The 24,416-nt window shown below is 35.5% G+C and overlaps 1 protein-coding gene across 10 annotated transcripts in view; it reads left to right on the top strand.

The window, feature by feature from the left end:
• Positions 1–24,416, top strand: part of Pak3 (p21 (RAC1) activated kinase 3) — a 308,173-nt gene that overhangs the window by 265,118 nt on the left and 18,639 nt on the right. For all 10 annotated transcript variants that reach the window (XM_087196763.1, XM_004861431.3, XM_013078346.3 and 7 more), the window contains 6 exons: positions 1,499–1,562; positions 15,757–15,805; positions 16,108–16,220; positions 17,533–17,650; positions 18,434–18,533; positions 19,038–19,234. In XM_087196763.1, coding sequence (XP_087052889.1) covers positions 1,499–1,562; positions 15,757–15,805; positions 16,108–16,220; positions 17,533–17,650; positions 18,434–18,533; positions 19,038–19,234 — 641 coding nt within the window. The remainder of the gene's footprint in view (positions 1–1,498; positions 1,563–15,756; positions 15,806–16,107; positions 16,221–17,532; positions 17,651–18,433; positions 18,534–19,037; positions 19,235–24,416) is intronic.

Raw genomic sequence — 24,416 nt, forward strand, 5'->3', positions numbered from 1 at the left:
TGATGAATAATCCATGAGTGAAATATTTAACTGATTACTTTTCTCAAGGTAGACTGTCCATGTCTATTATTAGATCTGAATTAAGTTGTCCACTAACCTAGAGAGGAGATAATTGTCTAAATTAGCATGAGGTATTACTGGTACTACAGTATAGCACTTGAGTACATACATTTTTTTTGCTACTGGGTACTAGAGATTGAATCCAGAGCATTTGCACTGAGCTACAACCCCAGCCCTTTTTTTCTATTTTTCATTTTGAGACAGGGTCTTGCTAAGTTGCAGAGTTTGCTAGGCTGGGCTTGAACTTGTGATCCTCCTGCCTCAGGCTCACAGAGTGCTGGGACTATAGACATATGCCACCACACCCAGCTTTAAAACATATTTATTTATTCTCATTCACTTGGTCAACAAATATTTGTTTAGTATAGCCGCTGTTCTAGACACTGAGGTTAAAAAGATGAAAAGACAAATTTTCTGACCTCAAGAAAAAGTCTCATTAGAGAGATCAGAGAAGCCTTTACAAAGAATGCTTTGAGATTATATTTAAAGGATAATTAGTTCTTCCTGAGATGGATGAAGGGAAAGAGAAGAAGGAAATGGGAAAGCATATGCAAAGACTTATGCACTGGATAGTGATAGCATTAGTGAGATACAAAAGAGGAGGAATGGAGGGAGAGAAAAATGTGAAGTTAGACTGGTTAGCCTAAGAGCCAGATGGTGCTGGCTGATAAATGGTCTTCCACATGCAACTAAGGAATTAGATCCTGTAATGAAGGTAAACTTTTGAGCTCAGGGTTAATTTTGGAAGCTGAGGAGTGATAGGGAGGAACTAGTAACAGGTACAAGGTTTCTTTTTGGAATGATGAAATTTTCTAAAATTAGATCATAATGATGTTTGCACACACCTATAAATATATTAAAAACCATTGAATTGTACATCTTAAATAGGTGAAGTTCATAGTGATGCTGTCCAAATGTTTGGAGCCCTAGTAGGGCCCTAGGTTTATGGTTGTGTTTCTAAAAATCATGAATCTCATTATTTTTTATCAGACTTTGTTCTTCATCTCTATCCCCCATTGCCCTAGACACTGAACTACACACACAGCAATTGCTCAATAGATATTTATCCAGCAGAACTGAATGTAGTGTAGTGATCAACTTTACTCAAATTCAAAAAGATAATAATTATATTAAAAGGCATGTACAGTTTTTAGGTTATTTTATCTACTAAACTATATCATTTCATGAGACCCTTTTATAAATTTTGGATTATAATCAGTCCTTTTTTGTTTCCCAAACATCAATTTTGGAGAAAAGCAGCATGGGGTATTATTACTACTTTAATGTATTGCAATTTGCCTTTTGAAATAAAAAGTAACACATTCCATATAATTTGTAGAAATCATGTGGGAGTATTTATCTAATGTTTTTGTTATTGAGTTTCTCATCTTCATTATTGAAGGGAAATTGATCAATCTATTTTAATCTCTCCCCCCAGGAAGCATTGTAAGTGTTGGGGACCCAAAGAAAAAGTACACACGATTTGAAAAAATTGGTCAAGGGTAAGTGATTGCTATTTGAAATATCAAAAAATGAGCACCAGCAGCATACTAAAATTCACTAACAATGGATTCCTGGTAATTTATGCTTCTTATTTCCTGGATTATATTTGTGTGTTGCATTCTCAATTTTGGCCTTTCCAGCTGGCAGACTGACTGATAATTAGTGTAGGAACACAGCCTGCTGGAATCTTCAGTATCATTGAAATGGAAATAAATTTTGTAAGGACATTGTATTCCCCATATAGTTAACAGATTCAAACTAGTTTACCTAGAAAAGGAATGGAATTATAGAAATATCAGTCTATGAAAACTTCCTTTATCCTGCTCCTCTACACACAAACACACACAAATTTCCATATGCACGATGCAGTTAAGATTTTATTTCTTTACTACATTGGAAAGTGACAGCGAGGGTGGGGAAAGTCCTTACTGAATGACCCAAAAGTGGGCAGATTTAACTCTCTGAGTACAGAAGAACCAGATCAATAATCCCTAAATGGGATGGGGAATGTCTTTTTCACATAGTATACTTGTTAAAGATAAAGATTTCCAAGACCCTCTGCCCGACAGTTGATTCAGAAATCTGGCACGGACTCCAGCAATCAAAACTTTGCAAAAGTTCCTCAAATCATCCTGATCATCAGCTAGACAAAGGAGCCACAGTGTTGGGCCACTCACTAGGGCTGAAGGTACCAGAGTCATCAGTTTTGCAAGTCAACTCTAATTAGGTATCTTTTTCAGGCCTCAGTGTGAGATGCAGGAGGGTATGAGTAGGCAACAATGTTGAAACAAAGAAAAGTTTCGTTTAAAGAGCTATACCTTCCAAAGTCCATACACAAACTTCAACTCATTTTATTCATTCCCAAAAGGTAAATATGACAAGATGGGTAGAAAAGACAATATTATGTGCTAAGAGGGCTCGGAAAACAAAAGGTGGCTTTTAGATTTTATTGTAATTTGGTTGAGTCTCGAGCAGAGCTAACAATAAAGGAGAGACATGTACCTCACTTAGAAACACCACTCCAGATATTTGTTGTTCAATAGGTTGACTATATTTAATTGTTGAGCATTTGAAATGTGGCTAGTCTAAACTGAGGTGAACTGTAAGTGTAAAACGCACAATTAATTTCAGAAAGTTAGTATGAAAAAAGAATATAAAATATCTCATTGATAAAGTATATATTGGTTCCATGTTGAGATGACAAATATTTGCATGTGTTGAGTTAAATAAAATTAATTTCACTTTTTAAAGCTTTCAAAATGTAGCTCTAGGAATTTTATTTATTTATTTATTTATTTATTTATTTATTTATTGGTACTGGGGATCGAACTTAGGACCTTGCACTTGCAAGGCAGGTGCTGGGCCACTGAGCTAAATCCCTTGCCCTAGCTCTAGGAAACTTAAAAATAATGCATGCTACATTGTTTTTAAAAATATTTTTACTTTTTAAGTGACACATAATAATTGTACATATTTATAGGTAACCTTGCTATATTTCAACACATGTAAACACTGCATAATGTGCAAATTAGTGTATTTCTATCTCCTGAACATTTGTCTATCACTGTTTTTGTCCTGAAAACATTCAAAATCCTGTGCTGAAAACATTCAAATCCTTTCTTCTAGTTTTTTAAAAATGTACATTACATTTTCATGAATTAAAATCATCATACTATGCAATAAAACAAAACGTACCTCTCCTATCTAATTATAACTTAGTACCCATTGACCAACTTTTCCCCATCTCTCCTTCCCCTCTACTTTCCCTAGCTTTTTGGTAACCACTATTTTGCTCTCAACTCCTATGAGATCAACTTTTTTACATTACACTTAAGAGTGAATCCATGTGGTATTTGTGTTTCTGTGTCTGGTTTATTTCACTTAACATAATGTTTTCCAGTTTCATCCCTGTTATCACAAGTGATAAGATTTCATTTTTTATGCCTGAAATAATATTCCATGGTGTATATTATTTTATCTATTCATTAGTTGATAGACCCTTATGTTGATTCCATTTCTTGGCTAGTGTGAATAGTGCTGCAATAAACATGGGAGTACAGATGTCTCTTACTGATACTGGTTTTATCATACTGGTTTTATCTTCTTTGACTATTTACCCAGCAATGAGATTCCAGGACCATATGGTAGTTCTATTTTTAAACTTTTGAGTAACTTCCATACTGTTTTCCATAGTGGCTATATTAATTTACATCACCACCAAGGAAATATAAGAGTTCCCTTTTCTCCATATCTACACCATCAGTTGTTACCTTTTGTCTTTTTGTTAATAACAATTTTTACTGGAGTGAGGTGATACTTCATTTTAGCTTTGATTTTCATTTCTCTAATGAGTACTGATATTGAGCATTTTTTTCCTTATACCTGTTAGTCATTTGTATGTCTCTATTTTCCATTTTTAAATTTGATCATGTTTCCATTGAGTTGAGTACTTATATATTCTCCATATTAACCCCTTATTAAATATATAGTTTGAAAATACTTACTGTCATTGTATATATTGTCTATTTATTCTGTTTATTGTTTCTTTTGCTATGCAGAAGCTTTTTAGTTTGATGAAATCAAATTTGCTCAATTTTTGCTTTGATTTCTAACCACTTATTTATTTATAAAGTGCTTTTTTAGCTGTTATTTTTAGGAGGTAGTAATGAGAGCTATTTTAACTCTGTTTTGATCGTTCATTCCCACTAAGACCCAACTAAGCCAAAAATGGCATTGAATTTAAAAAGGAAAAAAAAATAAGAGATGGTTTCAAGTATCTCCCAGGTAATGAAGCAAGACTAATTCTTTCAAGAATAAAGATTAGACCACCAAGCAACTTCACATACCAAGGAGATTTCTCCTTCTGGCTGTTATTTAAATCTCTGACTTGTAAAGACAAAAAGCAAAGTTTTTATTTTTGAGTACCTTTGCAAAGTATTTATAATCTAAAATGAAAAATCAAAGCAGAAATCCTTCTTGTCTCTGCAAGTTCATCATTTTAAAGAATGCTGAAACCCATATTTCACTCATAGGCCTAACAAACATTTTTATAAGTCCTTAGAAGATAAGGAGAGCCAATTTTATTCCTCTTTTTGTCTCTTTCATGGTCTAGCACAGTACTTTACACTTAGCAGGCCCTCAAAACAATTGTATACAGTCGTGATCAATAGCCAGGTTTACTTTGGTCAGACTCAAAGTTTAACTACAGAGCTTTCCCTGTTTGCCGCTCCCCTGGGACTGTTTTTGCCTCAATAAATATTTGTTGAACTAATAAAAATGTTTGTCTTTCTACCTCTCCCTTTTTCTGTGTCCGCTGTCATTTTGTGTGTATATACATGTCTGTCTTGCTTTCTCTGTTTCTGTCTGTGTTTCTTTTGTTTCCTCAGTGTGTCATCTCTTTTTGTCTCTTGCAATGACTTAGTCTTTGTAGTCACATTGAATTCTTTATCCTTTGGGCGTTTGTGTATACTGTGTATCTGTCTTCTTAATGCATGGTGATTTTACCTACTATCCATTTTCACATATGTAGCCAGCCAAATGGTCATAGTATAAAATCAATGTATATTTTAAAAATAACTTTTGAGCTAGGCATAGTGGCACAAACCTGTAATCCCAGCACTCGGGAGGCTGAGCCAGGAGGATTTCCATGAGTTCAAGGCCACCCTGGACTACATAATGAGTTCAAGATCAGCCTGGACTACACAGTGAGACCCTGTCTGCAAAGAAAAAAAACCCTAATAAATAAATATAAAAATAAATTTTGAGATATAAGCTAGCAATTTAAATCTATTTATTTACTATCATTTTATCACTTATGTAATTTACTAATTTTCTATTTGTTCTTAACAAATTCTTCTCTGTTAAGTCTTCAAGGGAATGAGCAAAATTTTTTTCTTTTTAGACAAAAAAGCCACTTATGTTAACTTTGTTTTTACTTAAATAGCTCTCAACCAATTTTGCATGAATTATTGGCCTAAGTTACACAAACTAGTTTCAACTCTCAATATATAAAGCTTTTGTTTTCTTTTTATTAAGTTTGGGTTTTTTGTTGTTTTGCTTTTGTTTTACCTATTTTTATGGTGACATTTACACTCATGTCAATAGTCATTTAGTACTAGGAATCATCAACACCAGTAATTCCATTTTCAGCTTCAGAGGGCACAACAGCTCACTCCTGGAGCAGAATTTGAGAAAAATCTCTTCATTAATTAATCATCCTCATCTAGTTGGAAAACTAAATTTTTCCAGTATAGATTTCTGCCATCCCAGCTTTCAGGACTGGGGCCAGAGAATTGGGCTCTATTACCCCTAAATCAAGTTCAGAATTTTATGTCTAATCATTTGAGGCTATCATGGTAAGTTGAAAGCTAAAAATGACATCATGTCACTAGAGTTGCTCTAAAGTGTTCTGTACTTAGCCTCCAAATCAGACAATTAGGGCAGATGCGCAAAAAGTTGAAGTGAAAGGAAGGAAAGAAGTAAGAAAAGAAGGGAGGAAAGAAAGGGAAGAGAGGGGAGGGGAAGGAAAGGGAAGGGAGAAAGAGAGAGAGAGAAAGAAAGGAAAGAGAAAGAAAAAAAGAAAGAAAGAAAGAGAGAGAGAAAGAAAGAAAGAAAGAAAGAAAGAAAGAAAGAAAGAAAGAAAGAAAGAGGAAAGAAAGAAAGAAACTTAACATAAATTTACCAGAAATAGGGCCAGGGATTTAGCTCAGTGGTTTCTCTGCCTGCTGTGCAAGCGAAAGGACCAGAGTTCGATCCCCAGTACCAAAAAAAAAAGGAGCTGTCAGAGGAAAGGGGCGAGCCTGGTGGTCTCTCAAATTTACCAGAAATATATCTGGTGGAAACTAAATAATCTTCACTCTCTGGGATACTCATGTAAAATAATTTGTTTTATAAATAGGGTAAGGTGAGACAACAGAATCAAATATTTATATTCAGTGAACAACCATCATTAGCAATCCTATAATAATTCCTGAATAAGCAGTATCTATGTAACAGGGGGCTGAATTTACTTAGGTTGGCAGCTGTCCTCCCAGATTTCTCATTAATATATTTGAATTCATTTTAAGGTCTTTTCTTAAATTAAAATGCACTGTAAAACAAATCCCTTTGATCTTTCAGGTTCATATTATATTTTCTCTTCAACAATAAAATAGGAACATTTTTGTGAGGAAGAAGTTACAAGATATAGTTTAGATCCAGTTTAACACACAGCTTTTTCAATTCAGCGAACTTTTGTTGAGTGCCTACTTTTCTGGATTAGTTGCTTTCCTGTTACTGGAACAAAATACCCAACACCCACAATTTAGAGGAGGAGAGGTTTATTTTGGCTCACAGTTTCAGTGGGTTCAGTCCATGCATGGTTGGCTGGCTCCAAGGTAGAAACAACATGGAGGAATCCCTGGTGGAGAAAAGCTGCTCACCCCATGGCAGCCAGGAAACAGAGAGAGCAGGGAGTTGCCAGAGACAAGAATACACCCTTCCAGGTTATGTCTGCAGTGACTCACCTTTTCTAACCAGGCCCCACCTCTCCTAATAGCACATTCAGCTATGAACTCATCAATAGACTAATCCATTGATGAGTATGGAACCCACATGATCCAATCACTTTCCAAAGCTGCACTTCTGAACACATGAAACTTTTGGGGGACATTTTTAAAATCTAAACTATAGCATCTCCTATGTGCGATGCAGAATAGTAAAGAATAGGGCTCTGGGAGTTCACCGTGACCTTTGTGTCCATGAGAGAAAAGACTGTATCAAGAAGTAAGCTGACTCACACCCTTGCATATGCCTTTCCCCCATTTTTTCTCCACATCTCACCTTCGCTGTCATTTATCCTATGAATCCCACTTCAGCTGCCCTGGTCCTAATTGATCTTTTTTGTCTTCTGTCCTGAACCCTACAGGTTATACCTGTGCCAGCATGTACTTATTCCTTATATCTCCGCTTGCCTACACATGCAAAATTGCTTAAAACTTTGAGGACCAAAGAGAAATAAAATGAGAGTTTGGGGAAATTTTTAACAAAAAAAGAGCCAAGATTCTGAAACCAGAAAGCTGTGGACAAATTATTTAATTTCTTTAAACATCAGTTTTCTTATTCATAGTAAAGCAGAACACACATTCCTTCTAAGGTTGTGAAACTGGTAAATAAGAGAAGGCATTTAAAGTGCTTAGCACAGCACCTAGCATGTAGTTAAGTACTCGGTCAATGTTAGTTATTATTGTTGGTGAAAGACAAACCCACATACAATTATTACACAGAGCAGGATATTATAATGCAATTAGAAAGAGCTAAGGGGATTGCAAGAGGGACAAATGATTTACAGCCAGGTAAACAATCTTAGAGGAGAGTACCTTTGAGTAGTGACATGAGAATGTGTCGGAATTTAACAAATGAAGATTATGGAAAATTTCATTTGAAGAACTGTAGATTTCATTCACTTTTAGAGCTTTCAATGAGTCAGACAGGCTTTAAAAAATTTTTTTTGAGATAGGGTCTCACTAAGTTGTACAAGCTGGGCTCAAATTTGTATCCCCCCCCACAGCCTTCCAAGTAGCTGGGATTACAAGTGTGCACCACTGCACCCAGCTATTTTGTATACAGTTATCACAAGTGCTAACCCGTAGTTTCTTTCCTGTGGTTTGATGGTTCCTATCAGTACTCATTATTTTTAATAGATGCACAGTGTTTTGTTGTTTGGATGAACTGTGATATATTTAACAAGGCCCCTATTGGTGGACATTTAGTTTGTTTCTGATGTTTTCCTATTATAACAACACTTCAGTGATGATCTTGATGAATAAACAATTTCATACCTATGCAAATTTATCATTATGATAAATTCCTAAGTGCAGAATTGTTGGGTGAAAATATATATGCATTTTTAACTTCCCTGTTAGCCCTCTATAGAGTTTTCCACTTAACATACCATCAACAGTGTATGAGTGTCTTTATTAACACACATCTTTGCCAACAGAGCTGTATTCATTTATTTGGGATTATAGCACTATAATAAAAACCCTTTCTACCATGATTTTTAAAGGGGAAAATGTGGAAGAAAGGAAGTCTAAGAAGAAAGTGTGTGGCAAAACTTAAAGAATTCATTGGCCAACTTAGTATGGCTGCATAGGATCTGTATAATGCCAAAAGAGCATGTCTTTTTTCTACACAAATTAGTTTAGCCATGTAGGTATATTTGACGGAAAGTGACAATAGAAGCATTTCTTGATGTAAAGATATACATTGGGCCAAAGGAATTTAGTGCTCTTGACCAATCATAATATGATAGAGCAACAATATAATGAATTCATTGATAATTGCCAACAAACATTGTTACTTGCTCTTATGTAATCAAGCCCTCAGTCACTGTTCCTCTAAAAGTCTTAAGACTTGAAAACAAATACATCATATTAGATATATTCCAGATTTATCTCTGCTACTCAGTGAGGATAAGTTCCTGTATTGGTGAATAGTTTTGAATCTTGTTTCTTAAAGAATTTGATAATTAACAGCTTGGTTTAGAGAACTTAACAAAGCAATGTATACATAATGGAAATCAGAGATAAGTGCTAAGAATAAAACATTTGACTTGGATTTTGTTTGGTTATTTTTGTTGAGGAAACCATGGGCAAGAGCAGAAGCGGTGTCTTGTGTGCTTATAGAAGTTATTCTTTGGGTAGGACTACCCACCCAAAAAGTGTTTGCTTCCTCATGGGATATGTTTTGCGCCACACACGGTAGAGCACTGCTATAAAGCACTAAATAGATGTAGTCTGAGCTCTATAATAAGCTTTGTGATGGAGGAGATTGGAAATACATTAGTGCTTGTGAAGAACAAGGTTTATGGTCCAATGAACGGTGCCCTTTGTTCTACTTACTGCTCTTACAGGCACTATGTTGTGTGCTATTCTTTGTGAAGAAAGATTTTGCCACTCAAGTACCATAACTGCCATTAGCAGAGTTTGCCTGTTATTTTTTCTAGACATGATAATGAGCTTGCATTAAGTCACCCGCTCTCCTTTCTTGTCCAGGCTGTCTTAAAACCAGTGGTTCTGACTGTGAAACAGCTTCTTAGACTTCATGTTGGCGTGAGTAGTTGAGAGCTATCTGGTATTTCCAGGGATTAAGTTCTGTAACTGTGGCCTCATTATGATTGGATTGTAACCCACTGAGCTCTCAGATCCCACAGCCATAATGTGTAACAGCTCTATTTAAAAGTAATACTCTGGGAAAAGTCATGTCCTAGGTAATGAACAGAAAAATCCTTATTAAAATTTATAAGCCTATTAATTAAAGATTATACCACCTGGACCCACTGCATTCTGTATATTTAGAAAAGTAGTAAGATAACATTATTTTTACATAATTTATTTCATTTACCTTAGAGATAATTTTTGTAAGGTAATTACACAAAAGAAAACGCTCTAAAACTATCTTTTCAAAAAAGTTATTGCATGTGGTATTAACACTGTTCTTCACCATTTCTGAGGTTTACAGGATTTATGTCTCAACAAAACAAGTAGTGACTTGTAATATCTATCTGTGTATTTTTATATCAAATGCATTAATATAGTGAGATAATTTCTAGATAAGGTCTTATGAATAATAATTTTCTAAAGTATTCAGCAGAAGATAAATTCAGTCCTGTAAACTAATCCTAAGTTCATTCCACGGTCAGCCATATTAACAAATCTTAATTGAGTCAGCAAACAGGAGAATCACCTTGTATGGTTATATCAAAAGGATCAAACATACCATGTCCTGGAATAGACTAAATGGCTTAAAAGGAACATGTGGTCTAAGTATGCAGAAAATTAGAGGCAAGATAAATATTTTGAGGAGGCAGCTTAGCATAACAGATACAAATGTGTGTTGGGGAAGTACCATGCTTGCACTTAGCACTGATAAAAAATGCTAAAAATCTATTTTTAAAAACATAAAATGAGAGCTAAGAACATAAACTATGGAATCAAACAGATGCATTTTTAAGCAGAGTTGCAAAATATAACCATAGGCAAGCCACTTACTTTTTCCCAGTTTCAATTTATTCATTTGTAAAATGAGGATAATAGGGTGGGCATTAAATGAGATCATCCATTTACAAAGAGCTGGCAGAGAAAAATCTCAGTAAACGATATAGTCCTTTCTAGAAGTGGAAGACTAGCTGAAAAAAAAAAAAAAACAACCTAAATGGAGATGAAATTCCTAACTGTGACCTCACTAGCTCCACATTTATATTTGTAAAACCTTAAATGGGAATATTGCCTATCTTTTAGCCTTCCTCGCTTCTATTCCCACTGGACTTATTGTGGACCTCATTGAACTTTCTACTCTTGCCTTTAACTTTTTTTCCTGTCTGAGAGCTTTCTCCTGTACTCAATTCCTTGACTTCTTTCCTTTTTCTAATCCATTTCCTTGCTGAAATCAGTGATTTATCTGAACTATCTACCATGTTGCCACTTTGGCAAGTACTCAGGATCATCATTTCACATTGGCTCTTAGCACAAAACATTAAAACCCGATGAAGAGTGCTGATAATTAAACTGGCTTGTCTTGTGAGGAAAAGAGAAAAAACAGTGAATTGTTTGTTACTTTGTAGCCCTTCTGGGCTAAATGCCAATGTTTGCCTTTGAGTATTGTGCAGTTGGCTATGTCAAGGAGAGACTGTTGATAAAGCATCTAATGTGATGCCAAGAAGCTAGCAGTACTGCTCATTATGCTGTAATTGATGATGAGGCCCAATGGTTGAGCAATCTGTTGGCTTAATATTCTTTAACCATTGTATAGGTTAACTGAGAAAGCTCTAATTCAGTTAGGAGAGTTTTGTTACATATTAGCTGTGTCTTAGTGGGCATATACTTTCCACTTTGGGGGCTTCAGATTTCTCATCCGTAATAAGAAAATTAAACAGTATATCTTCTATTTTCCTTTTATACTGAATAATGCATAATTTCTTTGCATCATTTGGGGACTGGCATGTGGAGAAAACAAAATCTTCATCATAAATAAGTGATCCCCCTAGAGCAATCTGTCTTTAGTATAACCAGAATGGAGGGATAATGAACATCAGTGTAATTAAGTGGACAGCATAAAAATCAAATTGACAAAGGTGACCATTTTAGCACACTAGTCTCAATAATGCCAGATAAGTAAGACCTTCAACCTTCATCTTTGTCAGTTTGATTTTGGGCATCTTTGTGTCCTAAAATGATGAAAGGTCCTGGTTCTCTTTATTAAAATGAATTAAAGTTTTATTTTATAAACATATGCATTGAGACAGTTCAGTATACCCCAGGATGTTGTAAAGTTCATTTTGGGGGAATCAGTGTAACATACGGTTATCTTAAAGATTGTTTCTTTGGAAGATGTACTGTACACACTACTATATTTCATTTATTACATGATAAGGCTTTCTTAATGTCACCACCAAAGACTGTTTCAGTATCTCTGTGCACTCCAGATTATAAATAATTTATACTGTGTGTATTAATAGTATATTTCTCATAATATATTAAGCAGAGATACATAAAATTGCTGCTTAAAGTTTTTGATCAGCATGTGATATCCAACAAACCATGAGTTAAGCTAAAAGGAAATAACATATGGTGTTTGAATTACTTTTATTTTAGGTAAATGTTGAATTTCTGTTATGATGTCTTGGAAACTTCAGACTATAATTTGGGACTTAAATTATATTACAAAATAACCAACCAAATAATAATAATAATTATTATCATTATTGTTAATATTTACTGGGCAGTTATTATAGGCCAAGAGTACATATATTTTAAGCATTGTATAGATTTAATCCCCTTTTATCCTGAGCCACAGAGACATTAAATTATTTACCTAGGGTCACACAACTAGTAGAATTTGAACTAGGGGAGATTTCAATAAATGGGAATGGATACTGTTCTCAGTCCAGCAGTCAGTAATGAAAGTGCTTTAATAAATGATTCTTTAAGGAGATTGCAAACTCTACAAGGAGAGGTTGATATTTTTAACAGCTGAATCTGAAATTATTGAAACATAGGAATACAGTAGAACTGTGGTACAGAGAATGCTTGGCATGCTAAAGATATAGCTTTGTGCATTTTAGTTGAATGTTCTGCAAGACTGGAGGCTGGGCAAACCAATTACTTACTGATCAGAGCACTGAATTCTAGCCATCTAACAGCATGCCCGGATTCGAGTGTGGTAGGTGGAATGGAAAGTCTATCACCATTTTATGATAGGAAACAAGGGCGAAGGAGAAGGGAAAGCACTAGCTCCACCAAACAGATGCCCATATACAAAAAGACGAAATGAAGAAAAAACTTCATTTTTAGTTAATAATCAATGACCTAGAGTTTCAGGGTCTTTGAACCTCTGTGAATTAGGAATTCGTGGCAATTCTATACCACCAAATCTCATGAAACTCAGGATACTGGGTTAAGACTCTGGCAATTTTAAGACAATAACATGCTGAACAGAGTGGAGCCAAAGAAATCCAAGGATTTTAAAGGTTGAGTTCCAGATATGATAAAGTGTAACCCCTCTTGCATTTCAAGCCAATCACAATTTCAGTCCCCGGGACAGGGGAAATAGGTTTGGGGATGGGAAGGACATTGGTGATGAATAAGGGGAAAGTTCCTGGGCTGGGGTTTAGGGCCGCTCTATGTAGCTTTAACTAGACCAGCTCCCAATTGATTTATTTTATGTATTCAGAGTTCCAGCATATGGTTTCATTTGATATTAGTGTTTCAAACTTTAAAGAAATCAAAACCATTTCCCTATGTGGAAAAAAAATAAAATGTAGAACCTCTACAAAGTGTTCTAATAGATCACCCTTAACCTCTGTCCTTTGGAAAATAAAGACAGATGTTAGCAAGGATAGTTTGGCTGGGTGATTGGGAGGGGCATCCCCTACTGTGAAACTGTTAATAAAAGTGGCAAGAGCAAATAATAATAATAATAATAATAATAATAATAATAAAAAATAGCAATTACATATTAAGCATCAACCTGATCTGGGCCCTGGGCTAAATGTTTACATAGATTATGCCATTTGATTCATTGCAGTCCTACGAAATTGGTACTATTATCTCATTTTGCAGATGTTGACACTCTTGCATCTAAAGAAGTTGTGTACATGGCCTCCGTATATAGGAATAAGCCAAAAAAGGTGCTTTAAAATCATATTTTGCAATTACAGTTAAGTAGTTGCTCAAGGCTTATTGCAGCTGAAATACGCACCAGACAATCTATTCCCTTTGAGCTCAGAACAATTCTGAGGTCAGAAGGACAAATCACATACTGCTCCCTGAACTCAGGAATGTCCGATAGCTTATTCCCAGTGTTTCTTAATAATTTAAGTAAAAGAACTGTTTTCTTCACAGAAAGGGAAAGTCTTATTAAAATTGTACATTTACTTGGGAATATTTTTATCAATGTGTTCATTCAACAAATATTTATTGGGCATCAACTCTGTGCTCTAAACCCAGAATCTGAAAATACAAAATTGAGAGAATGGTTTGTTTGATATAAACCTGCACCCTGAGAAATTTCTAGAATTTCCAAATCTTCATTTGGGTAGCACCTACCAAGTGTATTGCAGTAGATGTTTTAGCCTAGTTCCAACACATATTTTAAACTCAAGCAGAATACCAAAGGCAGTATGGTTGTTCATTACAGATATTATAGAATTAAAGAACTTCAGAAATAGAATAGGCCATTTCCTGTACTTTACATGTAAGAGAGTCAGATGAACATAGTTTATAAACTGTAACCTTAGGCAGATTATTTAACCTCTTTAAACCTTAGGTTCCTCATCTGTAGCATGAGGATAATAGGCCTTCTATATATGTAAATATGGTAAAAATTACAAAAAATAAATTATATAAAGTTCTTAGCACAGTGTCTGACACAATGTGTTCAATACTTGTTTACTTTTGTCACTATCTCCGTGTGAGAGGACTAAAACTCAGTGAGGGGGGATGACTAGCTTGTTGACAGTAGGCCACATATTAGAACTTAGATCTTTAGTTATAGTCAAATATTCCATAAACTATACTACCCATTTTATTTTCTGGGAGAGGGTAATATAAACTTCAGAAGCCTACGAAAAATATTTTGGCTCATATAGTAAGAAGAATTGCAAAGAAATACCTGACATAAGAAAAGAATTTCTGAACTCAGAATGCAAAATGGAGGTAAAGAATAAAGAAGAAACAGTTGCCAAAAAGTGAGATCACAGTGATGGAGCATTACAATACCTAGGAATCACAGGACTGATTTCTATACTAATTCCTTTATTTACCACAAATGAAATTGGCTGGGGTTTTTTTCTTTTTGGAGGGACAAGTGGGTGGGAGGTGATTTGGGATGCAGGTGCAATTCACGAAAAATTACATGAATTCAGCTTTACTATATAATTTCTATGTGCAAAAGGGAATGCTGTAATTGAGGTTAGAATGAAAGCATAAATATTACCAAGGCTAAAGGAATGATAGATTTGAAAAGGATATTTGGCTAGAGTGCCATCTCATAGAAGTTGTTGAGAAATTCAGCCAAAAGAAAAACAATGGCTTCATAGTAAAGCCACATTATTGTTTCTTTGTGTAGCTACAGTACTCAGACAGCACTGAGAGTGATTGATTTATTAGAAAATATTCTCAATAATTGAAATATATATAAAGAGCCTCTCTTTCCCAATACAAAAAGTGAAGGTTAATTTACACTTGCCCAAGCAAAAGATGATATACTTTTTTCCTAAAATTTCAGTTTAATCAGAGGCCTGTGATGTTGGTTGTTGCGAATCCAAGAAATATTTGGACTATTGCAGGAGTTTCCTAAGAAGAACAAGGCCAGTTTACTCAATTCATTATTCACAGTGCACGGTCCAGGAACTGGTGCCAGAAAGTCTGACTGGAGTTTCTAGCCCACCACAAGGGACACAGTGTAGTTGTTTCAGGTGCAACTACTGTGTAAAGAGATTGTTACAGCATTGTGTATTTAAAAATATGCTAAGAAGGTAGATCTCATATTAAGTGTTCTCACCACAATAGTATTAAAAGTTTCTCCTATTTTACTTCATCCTTTAGTCTTGACTTGCTAATTTCCCTCTGTTGAAAATAATTACATATTATGACAAATGAAATATATTGATAACACTTTGATTGCTTATTTATTTGATAATTTTCATTTTCACAGGGCATCAGGTACTGTTTATACAGCACTAGATATTGCAACAGGACAAGAGGTAAATGCTAACATTCAATCCTGATTATTATCCCTATATCAGGTTTTCTCACTAATGACATCTGTGCCTGAAAAAAGCAGGTAGCACTGGGTTGAAATGAGAATTTGCTTCGTTGGTGTCTGCAACATCTGAAGTGGGTAGTTTGCTTATGATTGACCAAAAAAAAGGGGGCATGGGTTTGTAGTACAGAGAAAGAGCTCAGTAAAGAATTTGTTTCCCTCACTCTGTGTCCCCAAAATATTGATATTTGTGTTTATTATAACAAATCTAATTAATTCTCATATTTTAATTGTTGGATTCAGGTGGCCATAAAGCAGATGAACCTTCAACAGCAACCCAAAAAGGAATTAATTATTAATGAAATTCTGGTCATGAGGGAAAATAAGAACCCCAATATTGTTAATTATTTGGATAGGTAAGTGTTTTCTTTCATTATCTACCTGTTTTGTTTTGGGATGCCATTTTCGTGCGAAATGGAATTATTCATTTAACAGTAATTCTACAAATTCATCTTAAATGCTACAAAGTAGTAGAATGTGAGATCTATTGCTAAATTTTTCCCCACTTATCTTTGTTTACCCATCAAAACACTTGAGAAAATGTTCTATGGACTTGGTTCTAAATATAAATAATTGGTATAATTTCTTTTTGAGAATTGTGGTTCCATGTTGGCAGAAAATAGACTGTTGTATACAGGGGAAAGTGGTGGCATTATAAACATTTCAGCAAGTATTTGTTTGAAGCACATATGATCTCTGGGAGGCTAAGTGAAGAAGGCTGAATACACTGGCCCTGCTTTAATGGGGCTTTGGGATTAACTGACAGTGAGGTCTGGGGAACTAAGTCTTTAATCTTAAGCTTTTTTGCTAAACCAGGTAATTAATGTCTCTTTCATCATAAGTATTAACAGCGTGCTATAAATAGCCATTTAAAAGCAGTGCTAACACTTTACTTGTGGCCAACATCTGTCTCATTCAGTTTCAGTAAGTGTTTGTTTAACACCACTATGCTGTGTTCTCTGAGGGATACAAAAACAAGGCTAGGCCTTCAACCTCCATGATCTTAAGATCTTATTATCTGTGTTTTAGGCCAGGTAGACAGAGAGAGGAAAAATGGGGAGGAAAAAGAAGGGTCGAATTTTAGAGTCTTGATCAGTGTTTCATAAAGTGTCCCTTAGGGCTCCCCATAGCACAGTGGTGGAGTTACTCTGCATTTATAGTTTTGTAAAAATTGCATTTTCACTTGTAAAAAATGCCAATTTCTAGACTGTTTTCTATAACTAATGAAATGGAACCTATGAATTTTCATATTTAACAAGCTTCCAGATTAATCTTGTGGGCACTGTAGTCTGAGTACCACTGAGTAGAAAGTCTTGTTTCATAGCGATGTGGGTCCTAGGGCAGAGTGGACCCATTGGGGTGATTCAGTGCCTTATAATTCCTCTCTCTTGCTGAGTGGGAGGCCAAAGAAACCTGATAATACTGCTAAAGTGCCTTCAGATGGCTCCAGGTGATTTGAATAACTTCATGCCCTTTGCCTATATTATAGGGCTCTGGTGACTTTTGTCCCCTATATTTGATCACTTGAGACATGATCCTCAATAATTTCTCAAAATAATGGACATGGCCTCAGTCCCAATAGACTTCTGTCAGAACTGAGACCTAGGAAAATTAAAAGTCTCCATTTCCTTAGTCACAAGTCAAAGACTTTTTCTTCTCTTCTTATAGCTACTTAGTGGGTGATGAACTGTGGGTAGTCATGGAATACTTGGCCGGTGGCTCTTTGACTGATGTGGTCACAGAGACCTGTATGGATGAAGGACAGATAGCAGCTGTCTGCAGAGAGGTAAGAAAATGGAGCATTTCTTGCTGACAAAGGTACCAAAGTTGGCAGTTCTTTATTTCTGCTTATTCAAAATGTTTATAATATTAAAGTAACAATAGCACAATTTTTGTACTGAAATAACAATTTAAGTCCTAACCTAATAGCATTTCCTTACACTACCTTCATCAGGGCCTATTTATTTTAGTTGCTTTTCTATGGATCTTTTGACTTCCAATAAATCAAACTTACAGTCATTCAGGGAGAAAGTCTACCCTGAGCCTGTGGTTTCCATCTTCTGCTATTACAATACAAAACATTTCCAAATGAGTACCTATAGTTACTTCATAGTCTAGGAGCCATTCTTAAACCTGGCCGTCCATCAGAAATAGCTTAGGGTACTTGTTTTAAGTTCAAATTCCTGAGTTTCACTCCAGGCCTAGTAAATCAAATCATTCAATGTACAGAGAGGATTACTATACCTTTATAAGACTAAACTGGATCTATATCCTCCAGCTAACTATGCTAACATACAGTTAATTGATTGATTAATTCAGCTGTAGTGATGATTAGTGCTGCTTATCACATCCTCATTCTCTATGACCTATAAGAGCCATCAACTGCATAATATGAAGAGGCATTATTGCTGTAAATGGTAATGTGGTTTTAAAGTGATGTTAAAGTACTTTAAGTAATCTATTTCAATGACAATGTAAAATTATACCCATGCTCAAAATTTGTCTAGAAATGAAACTTAGATTTTTAAAAAATTGTGATATAATTAGAATTGTTTTTCTAATTCAATAGTGCCTCCAAGCTCTGGATTTCTTGCACTCAAACCAAGTGATCCATAGAGACATCAAAAGTGACAATATTCTCCTTGGGATGGATGGCTCTGTTAAATTGAGTAGGTATTTTGATCCAGATGGTGTTTGAGAAAATATCAGGGAATTTCTACTCTTTACCTGTCTATCTTAAGAAGCTAATGGTACAGAAAGTAATTTATTTGAAAGCAGTTAGACCCCAATTTGAATTAAAGAATTTGTTTAACATTATGTTCTTGTAGACTATGACCAGATTTTTAGGATATACTATTTCAGCATATTTAGTGGCTTCTAAAATGAATGGATGACAAATGCCTAACTGGAAAACTGGAAGAACCTGTAAGTTTCAGTAAATAGAGAGAGAACTGTGATGAAATCTAGTAAAATGACATATCATCAATCAGATCAGTTAGTTCAGACTTCTTTAAAATCAGGGCCAGCTGAAAGATTAGATAACAAAACAATGTGAGTTAGACAGTTGTATAAGCTCAGTGTCTAACAAAGGAAGGTTCAGGTATACAAAAAAGTGATCTGTTGTTGAATGAAAATAATTTGGGCTTACTTTAATTGATTTTTCTTCCCTATAGCTGATTTTGGGTTCTGTGCCCAGATCACTCCAGAGCAAAGTAAGCGAAGCACTATGGTGGGCACCCCCTATTGGATGGCACCTGAGGTGGTGACTCGAAAAGCTTATGGTCCGAAAGTTGATATCTGGTCTCTGGGAATTATGGCAATTGAAATGGTGGAAGGTGAACCCCCTTACCTTAATGAAAATCCACTCAGGGTAAGTCAGAAGAGAATTCAGGTACTTCATCCCCAGGAAAGGGGAAAGACCAAATATCTTGCTTCCACCAAAAGTGACCAGAATGGGCTCTTTCCTGGGACAAGTAACACAGAAGCAAGCACCAAGTTATTATTTTAAAATACTGTGAGCTTTTAGAAGTTTTTCTTGCAATATCTCAACCATTTTCTAAAGTGCCTTGATAATATTTTTAATGTAAAGGGTATTTACTATTCTTTAGTATAGCACTGTACTACATAAAACTAGAGAGGTGGAAGGAAGCAAAGATGTATGAGGAAGAGGGTATTTTTATCACATGACATGGTTAAATGATCTATCTAGGAAACACTTACTTTGTAATTACTTTAACACAGTAAATAAATACGTTTCCAGAACAGCTGTAATTTCTTAAATTGGATTTTCCTTCATTACCAGTAATGATTTATTGAGCAACAACAGCTTGGTGGGTATTGAATGAAACACAGAGATAGACATAGTGCCAGCCTGGTGAAATCACAAATTTAATCAGAAGACTGTCAAGTAGAAAATGAATGGAAATAGTTTGTTTTGGATAACTCATTTTGCTACTGCCATATCAAAGGTTTGATCCCCATGTGGTCCAGTTACCTCTGCAAAGGTAAAAAGCTGCATTTCATAGCCCAACCCCATCTTCTTTAGTGAGAAATATTCCATTGATCATGAGGGAAAAAGGCAAATTGATATTAAAGAAATTCTTGCTCAGGGAAGAAGTATGCGAGAAGGCATTTTGTTGTATATAGCCTAATGGTGAGCCAGAACCTGTGTTTTGTGTATATAATGGGCATCACATTGTTGAGGAATGAAATATGCACTATTCAAATTCTGCTGTCAAAACTCATGCATAGGGTCAAAGGCATTCTGTACATTATCTGCATCATTACCACCAAGAGTCTGCAATTGAATTTTATCTTTGCTATACAAAAACTCTTGTCCTTAGTAAACAATTAAGTGGATTCAAATTAAGCTTTTAAAAATCCATATTCAAGCCAAATAAATATGTGTGGCTTTTTATATATGCAAACAAACCTGCAAACTAATTGTCTAGTTGTTTTTGCAGTTGAACATTTTGTAATTGGAGCTGCATTCCCTATGTAGGAAAAGAGGGACAGCCTCGTTCTGGTTCCCTTCTAATTCCTCTCTGATACTTGACCTCTTGTCCTAGTCTCTGCACTGATTAGAAAACAGCAGATATGAGCAAATGCCCTAATGAATGCTATGGGCTATTGCTCTGGTCTCATGAAAAGATCTGAAAGTGAGATGTACACATTGATTAGCCGCCTGCAGGGCTGAGTGGAAAAGAAGAGGCATTTTCCCACTATTTGTGGCTCGGCTGTCTATAAATTTAATCAAGTCCACCCCTGACCTATAGGCCAGTGCATCAGGATAATTACATGGGCTTTTTCTTATTATTTAACTACCTTTGTTCATTAGGAAATTACACATGAAAGAACACATCAGGCCTGTTGTTTCCATGGATTTCCTCCTCTAAATCTTCTGAGATTAGAGGCACTAAATGGATTATAGCCATTTTGTTTTCAGCCTTCTAATGTATAATTTACAACCTGCAGAATTTAAAGATTAAATAAATGGCTCTGTAAAGCAACTTGTCTCACTAATGCATTTATTACCTTCTTCAGTCCCCCAATTATAATTAATCACTTTTTAGTTAGGCTGCTAATTGTTAGAAAAAATTTAAAAAGTTTTAATCTTATAGGAATCTTCTACTCTGAGATTAGAACTCATAATTAACAGCTTGTCTCTTAGAATCCACAACCTTATGTTTAAACAAATATTTGCAGATTAACAAACCACAAGGTTCAGGAAGCCTATATTAAAATACTGACAAAAAGACCTGTCAAAAGACCAGCCTGTTGAGTTCCTCTGATAAGGACTTACTCTAACTTTGCTTATTACTCTCCTTGTGTGATCAGTCTCCAGTTAATTAATCAGCAAGTCCACGATGAGCTAGGTCTGTTCTGAATCTATCTCTCCTAGACATTAGGAGTACTTTATATGTTTTGACTTCAAATATGCTGTCCCCATGTTCTCTTAAATAAACACAATATAAGATAGATGCCTTTATTTGGGATTTGAAAATGTGGTCATTGAAAATATTGGGAGATTAGAAAGAAAAAGATAAAACATGAGCCTGTAAGGAGCCTACATTGTCTTGGATTCTGGTGACCAGTCCATGTGTGGTGGTGAAACAAAAAAATCATCAAGAGTTTTACAACTCTCATGAGTGCTAGATAAGTCCTTTTTTCTTTAAAATCCTTCCATTTCTACCACTGTCCACTACTATTAGACTTTGAGGTGGAACTAAGTGGTAGGAAAGAAGTGGAATAAATGGAAGAGGATAAATAAATGGTATAGTTGAGGGTGGCATAAACTCATGGAAAAAAAGTGGTTCAATAGCAAAATCTGAGTGTGTCTTAATTCTCTAATCTACAATCTCTGTGACTTTCAAGTCACCCAAATCCTTTGTAAGCTTGTCTTCTTTCTGTAAAATAGAGACAACATCTATCTTGGTAAGTTGGTGTGAAAACTAAATGAATAAGGCTTATAAATTATCTACCACAGTATCTAGCTCATTATAGAAAAAAGTATATATATGGGCATTCATGTCTGACTAGAAAAGTAAGAAAGGAAAAACTGGAAGGATGTTTATGGAGTGCTGTTTAACCACCCACGAATGGATATTTAATTCACCACTCTCCCAAGAACCCCACCACTCTCAATCCACACTGGCTTGTACCCCCAAGCCCTTCAAAGAGTGGAAGGTTCTGTACAAGTTCAGCATAATGACCATAAACAGGTAACACTGAACAGGACAGGTTCAAGGTAAAGTCTCATGCTATCCATTTCAAAGTTGTTTGTATTTCACTCTTGCATTTTTGTGCTTTGTTCTTTGAATTTCAACCGAACAAACCCTTTGTGAATATTGGCCCTTAACATATATGTGATGCAAGGAGGCTGTTTACCTCTAATTATAAAGTGGTTGAGACTTTTAAAATGCAAATTGTTCTGTACTAATTGACCTAATTTGCTCATAAAATGCCTTTTAAAGGTCAGAGAGTTATTAACTATACTGATGTTATGAGTTATGAGGTTGGTACCCTTTCAGAGACAGAGAGGAGACAAGCTTCTTACTGTCCCCCACTGCCTGAAGTCTTTACACTCAACATAACTGGCCGTGAACATGTTGTTCTGGGACCCAGGGCCATTTTTAATGCAGCCTCCAGTAATAAAGTGCCTTGTTTCTTCAGTTTGTCAAAGGAACTGGGGTTAAAAATTGAACTTTCCTTGTGGATATGCAAATTAAATATTGATATTCTGCTGATCTCAACTTTTTTGTTAATTGAAGATATATTTTTAAAGATCTGTGATCATAATGATCTAAAAGGAGACAAAATCATTTCTGTATAACTTCTATTTGTTTTGTGTCTCAGCATAAAGAGAGTGCCTTTGTATTAGCTTTGTATTCACACATAATAGTGTTGTTCCTATCAATGAGGTTTGATAGAATTTGGTATTTATGAAATGTCTGTGATGTCCACTTAAAGTTTATACTAGACCCTTTGGAACCTTTTTTTTATGTGTACTTTTCCAAACTCTTGTCCAAGGTGAAATGAACTTTGAAGTATTCTCTTTTTTTTTTTTTTTTTGGTACCCGGGATCGAACTCGGGTCCTTGTGCTTGCGCAGCAGGTGGCGAAACCACTGAGCTAAATCCCCGGCCCTGAAGTATTCTCTTTATACCTTGTTTTAAGTGTCTTTGAGGCTATATCAAGCATTGGATCACTGGAAGACAGTCATTGGTATCAATGCTGAAAACACTGTGTATGTGAACTACAGATCCTGTATCAATGGTTCTCCTATCTGGCTATACATTGCAATCATCTTTAAATCCTTAAGTACCAATAATGCCAGATGTCCTTTCCCATGGAAAAATAGTGAACAGGACTAGATCAAACCGAAATCTATGTAACATGACTTCGATAAGACATTATCCACACTGAGAAACAATTCTTCATCAGCCCTCCTTGAGCACAGTTGTCTACCCAGAAAATAACACACTATCATTTTACTCACATATCTCCATTTTATCTAAAAAGTTATTAGTAACACCATCAAAGTCAAGTTGAAACCATACTTGCTCTGTGTTATTCTCAGATTTAGCAGTCCAGTTACACAAAAGAAATGACATTAGTTAAGCAAATAATATCCTCATGGTATGCCCTTTTTAAAAAATTTTGCTTCTGAAAATAGAGTTTACCATTAAAATCTGCTATCTTGGGTGCATGCCTATAATCCCAGCACTCTGGGAGGCTGAGGCAAGAGAATCACAAATTCAAGCCCAGACTGAACTTAGTGACTTAGGCAAGGCCCTGTCTCAAAACTGTTTTATTAAAAGGCTAAAATATACCTTAGAGCAGAGGCCCTGTGTTCAATTCCAACACCCAGTATCACACACACATACACACACTCACTCACAAGTGTTAGTTGCTGATTGAGTTCCTAGCAAATATCGGTGCATAATACAGCCATTGGTCTGGCCAGTCATAATTAAGAGTATAATATTTGTATATCCAGGGAGAAGGAAAGACAGAAACCTAAATTCAGACCTGTTGTCTGCTCTAAGTCTTCCTACCCTTCCCTAACTCCACACTTAAGCACACATTTTTATAGAACCAGGAACATTCTAATTCGCTTACATTTTTTAGGTTAGAGAGTTAAGTAGAATAAGAGAATATGTAGCTACTGAAAAACAGCAAATAAAGGCCAAACTGCATTTAGTTTCCTCCAACCACTGGAACCTGTGCTGTGGATTGGAATGTCTGGATTTGATGGTGCATGCTCATTTGGAATTGAAGTCAGACATAAACTTCCTGTGCACCAAAGAGGCAAGCATACCTCGCTAGTGCTCAGTCAATATTGTTTTGAATTTATTTCAGGAAGAGTTGGGAGCAGTCTCATCTTTTTCCATAAGCCACTGTGAAACAGCAAGGTGTATTGATGGGTTGTTGACACTCCTTCTACTTTGAGGGCAGACCTGTGCCTAAAAGGAGGAGCACATTAGTATAATTACACTAAAATAATTACAGAACAGTAACAGAGTTTCTTTTTAATAAAAAAAAATTGCCTGT

This window comes from Heterocephalus glaber, unplaced genomic scaffold (assembly GCF_053883595.1).
Source record: "Heterocephalus glaber isolate CG9 unplaced genomic scaffold, H.glaber_assembly_v1.0 deba00001613, whole genome shotgun sequence".
In the NCBI taxonomy this organism is placed as follows: domain Eukaryota; kingdom Metazoa; phylum Chordata; class Mammalia; order Rodentia; family Bathyergidae; genus Heterocephalus; species Heterocephalus glaber.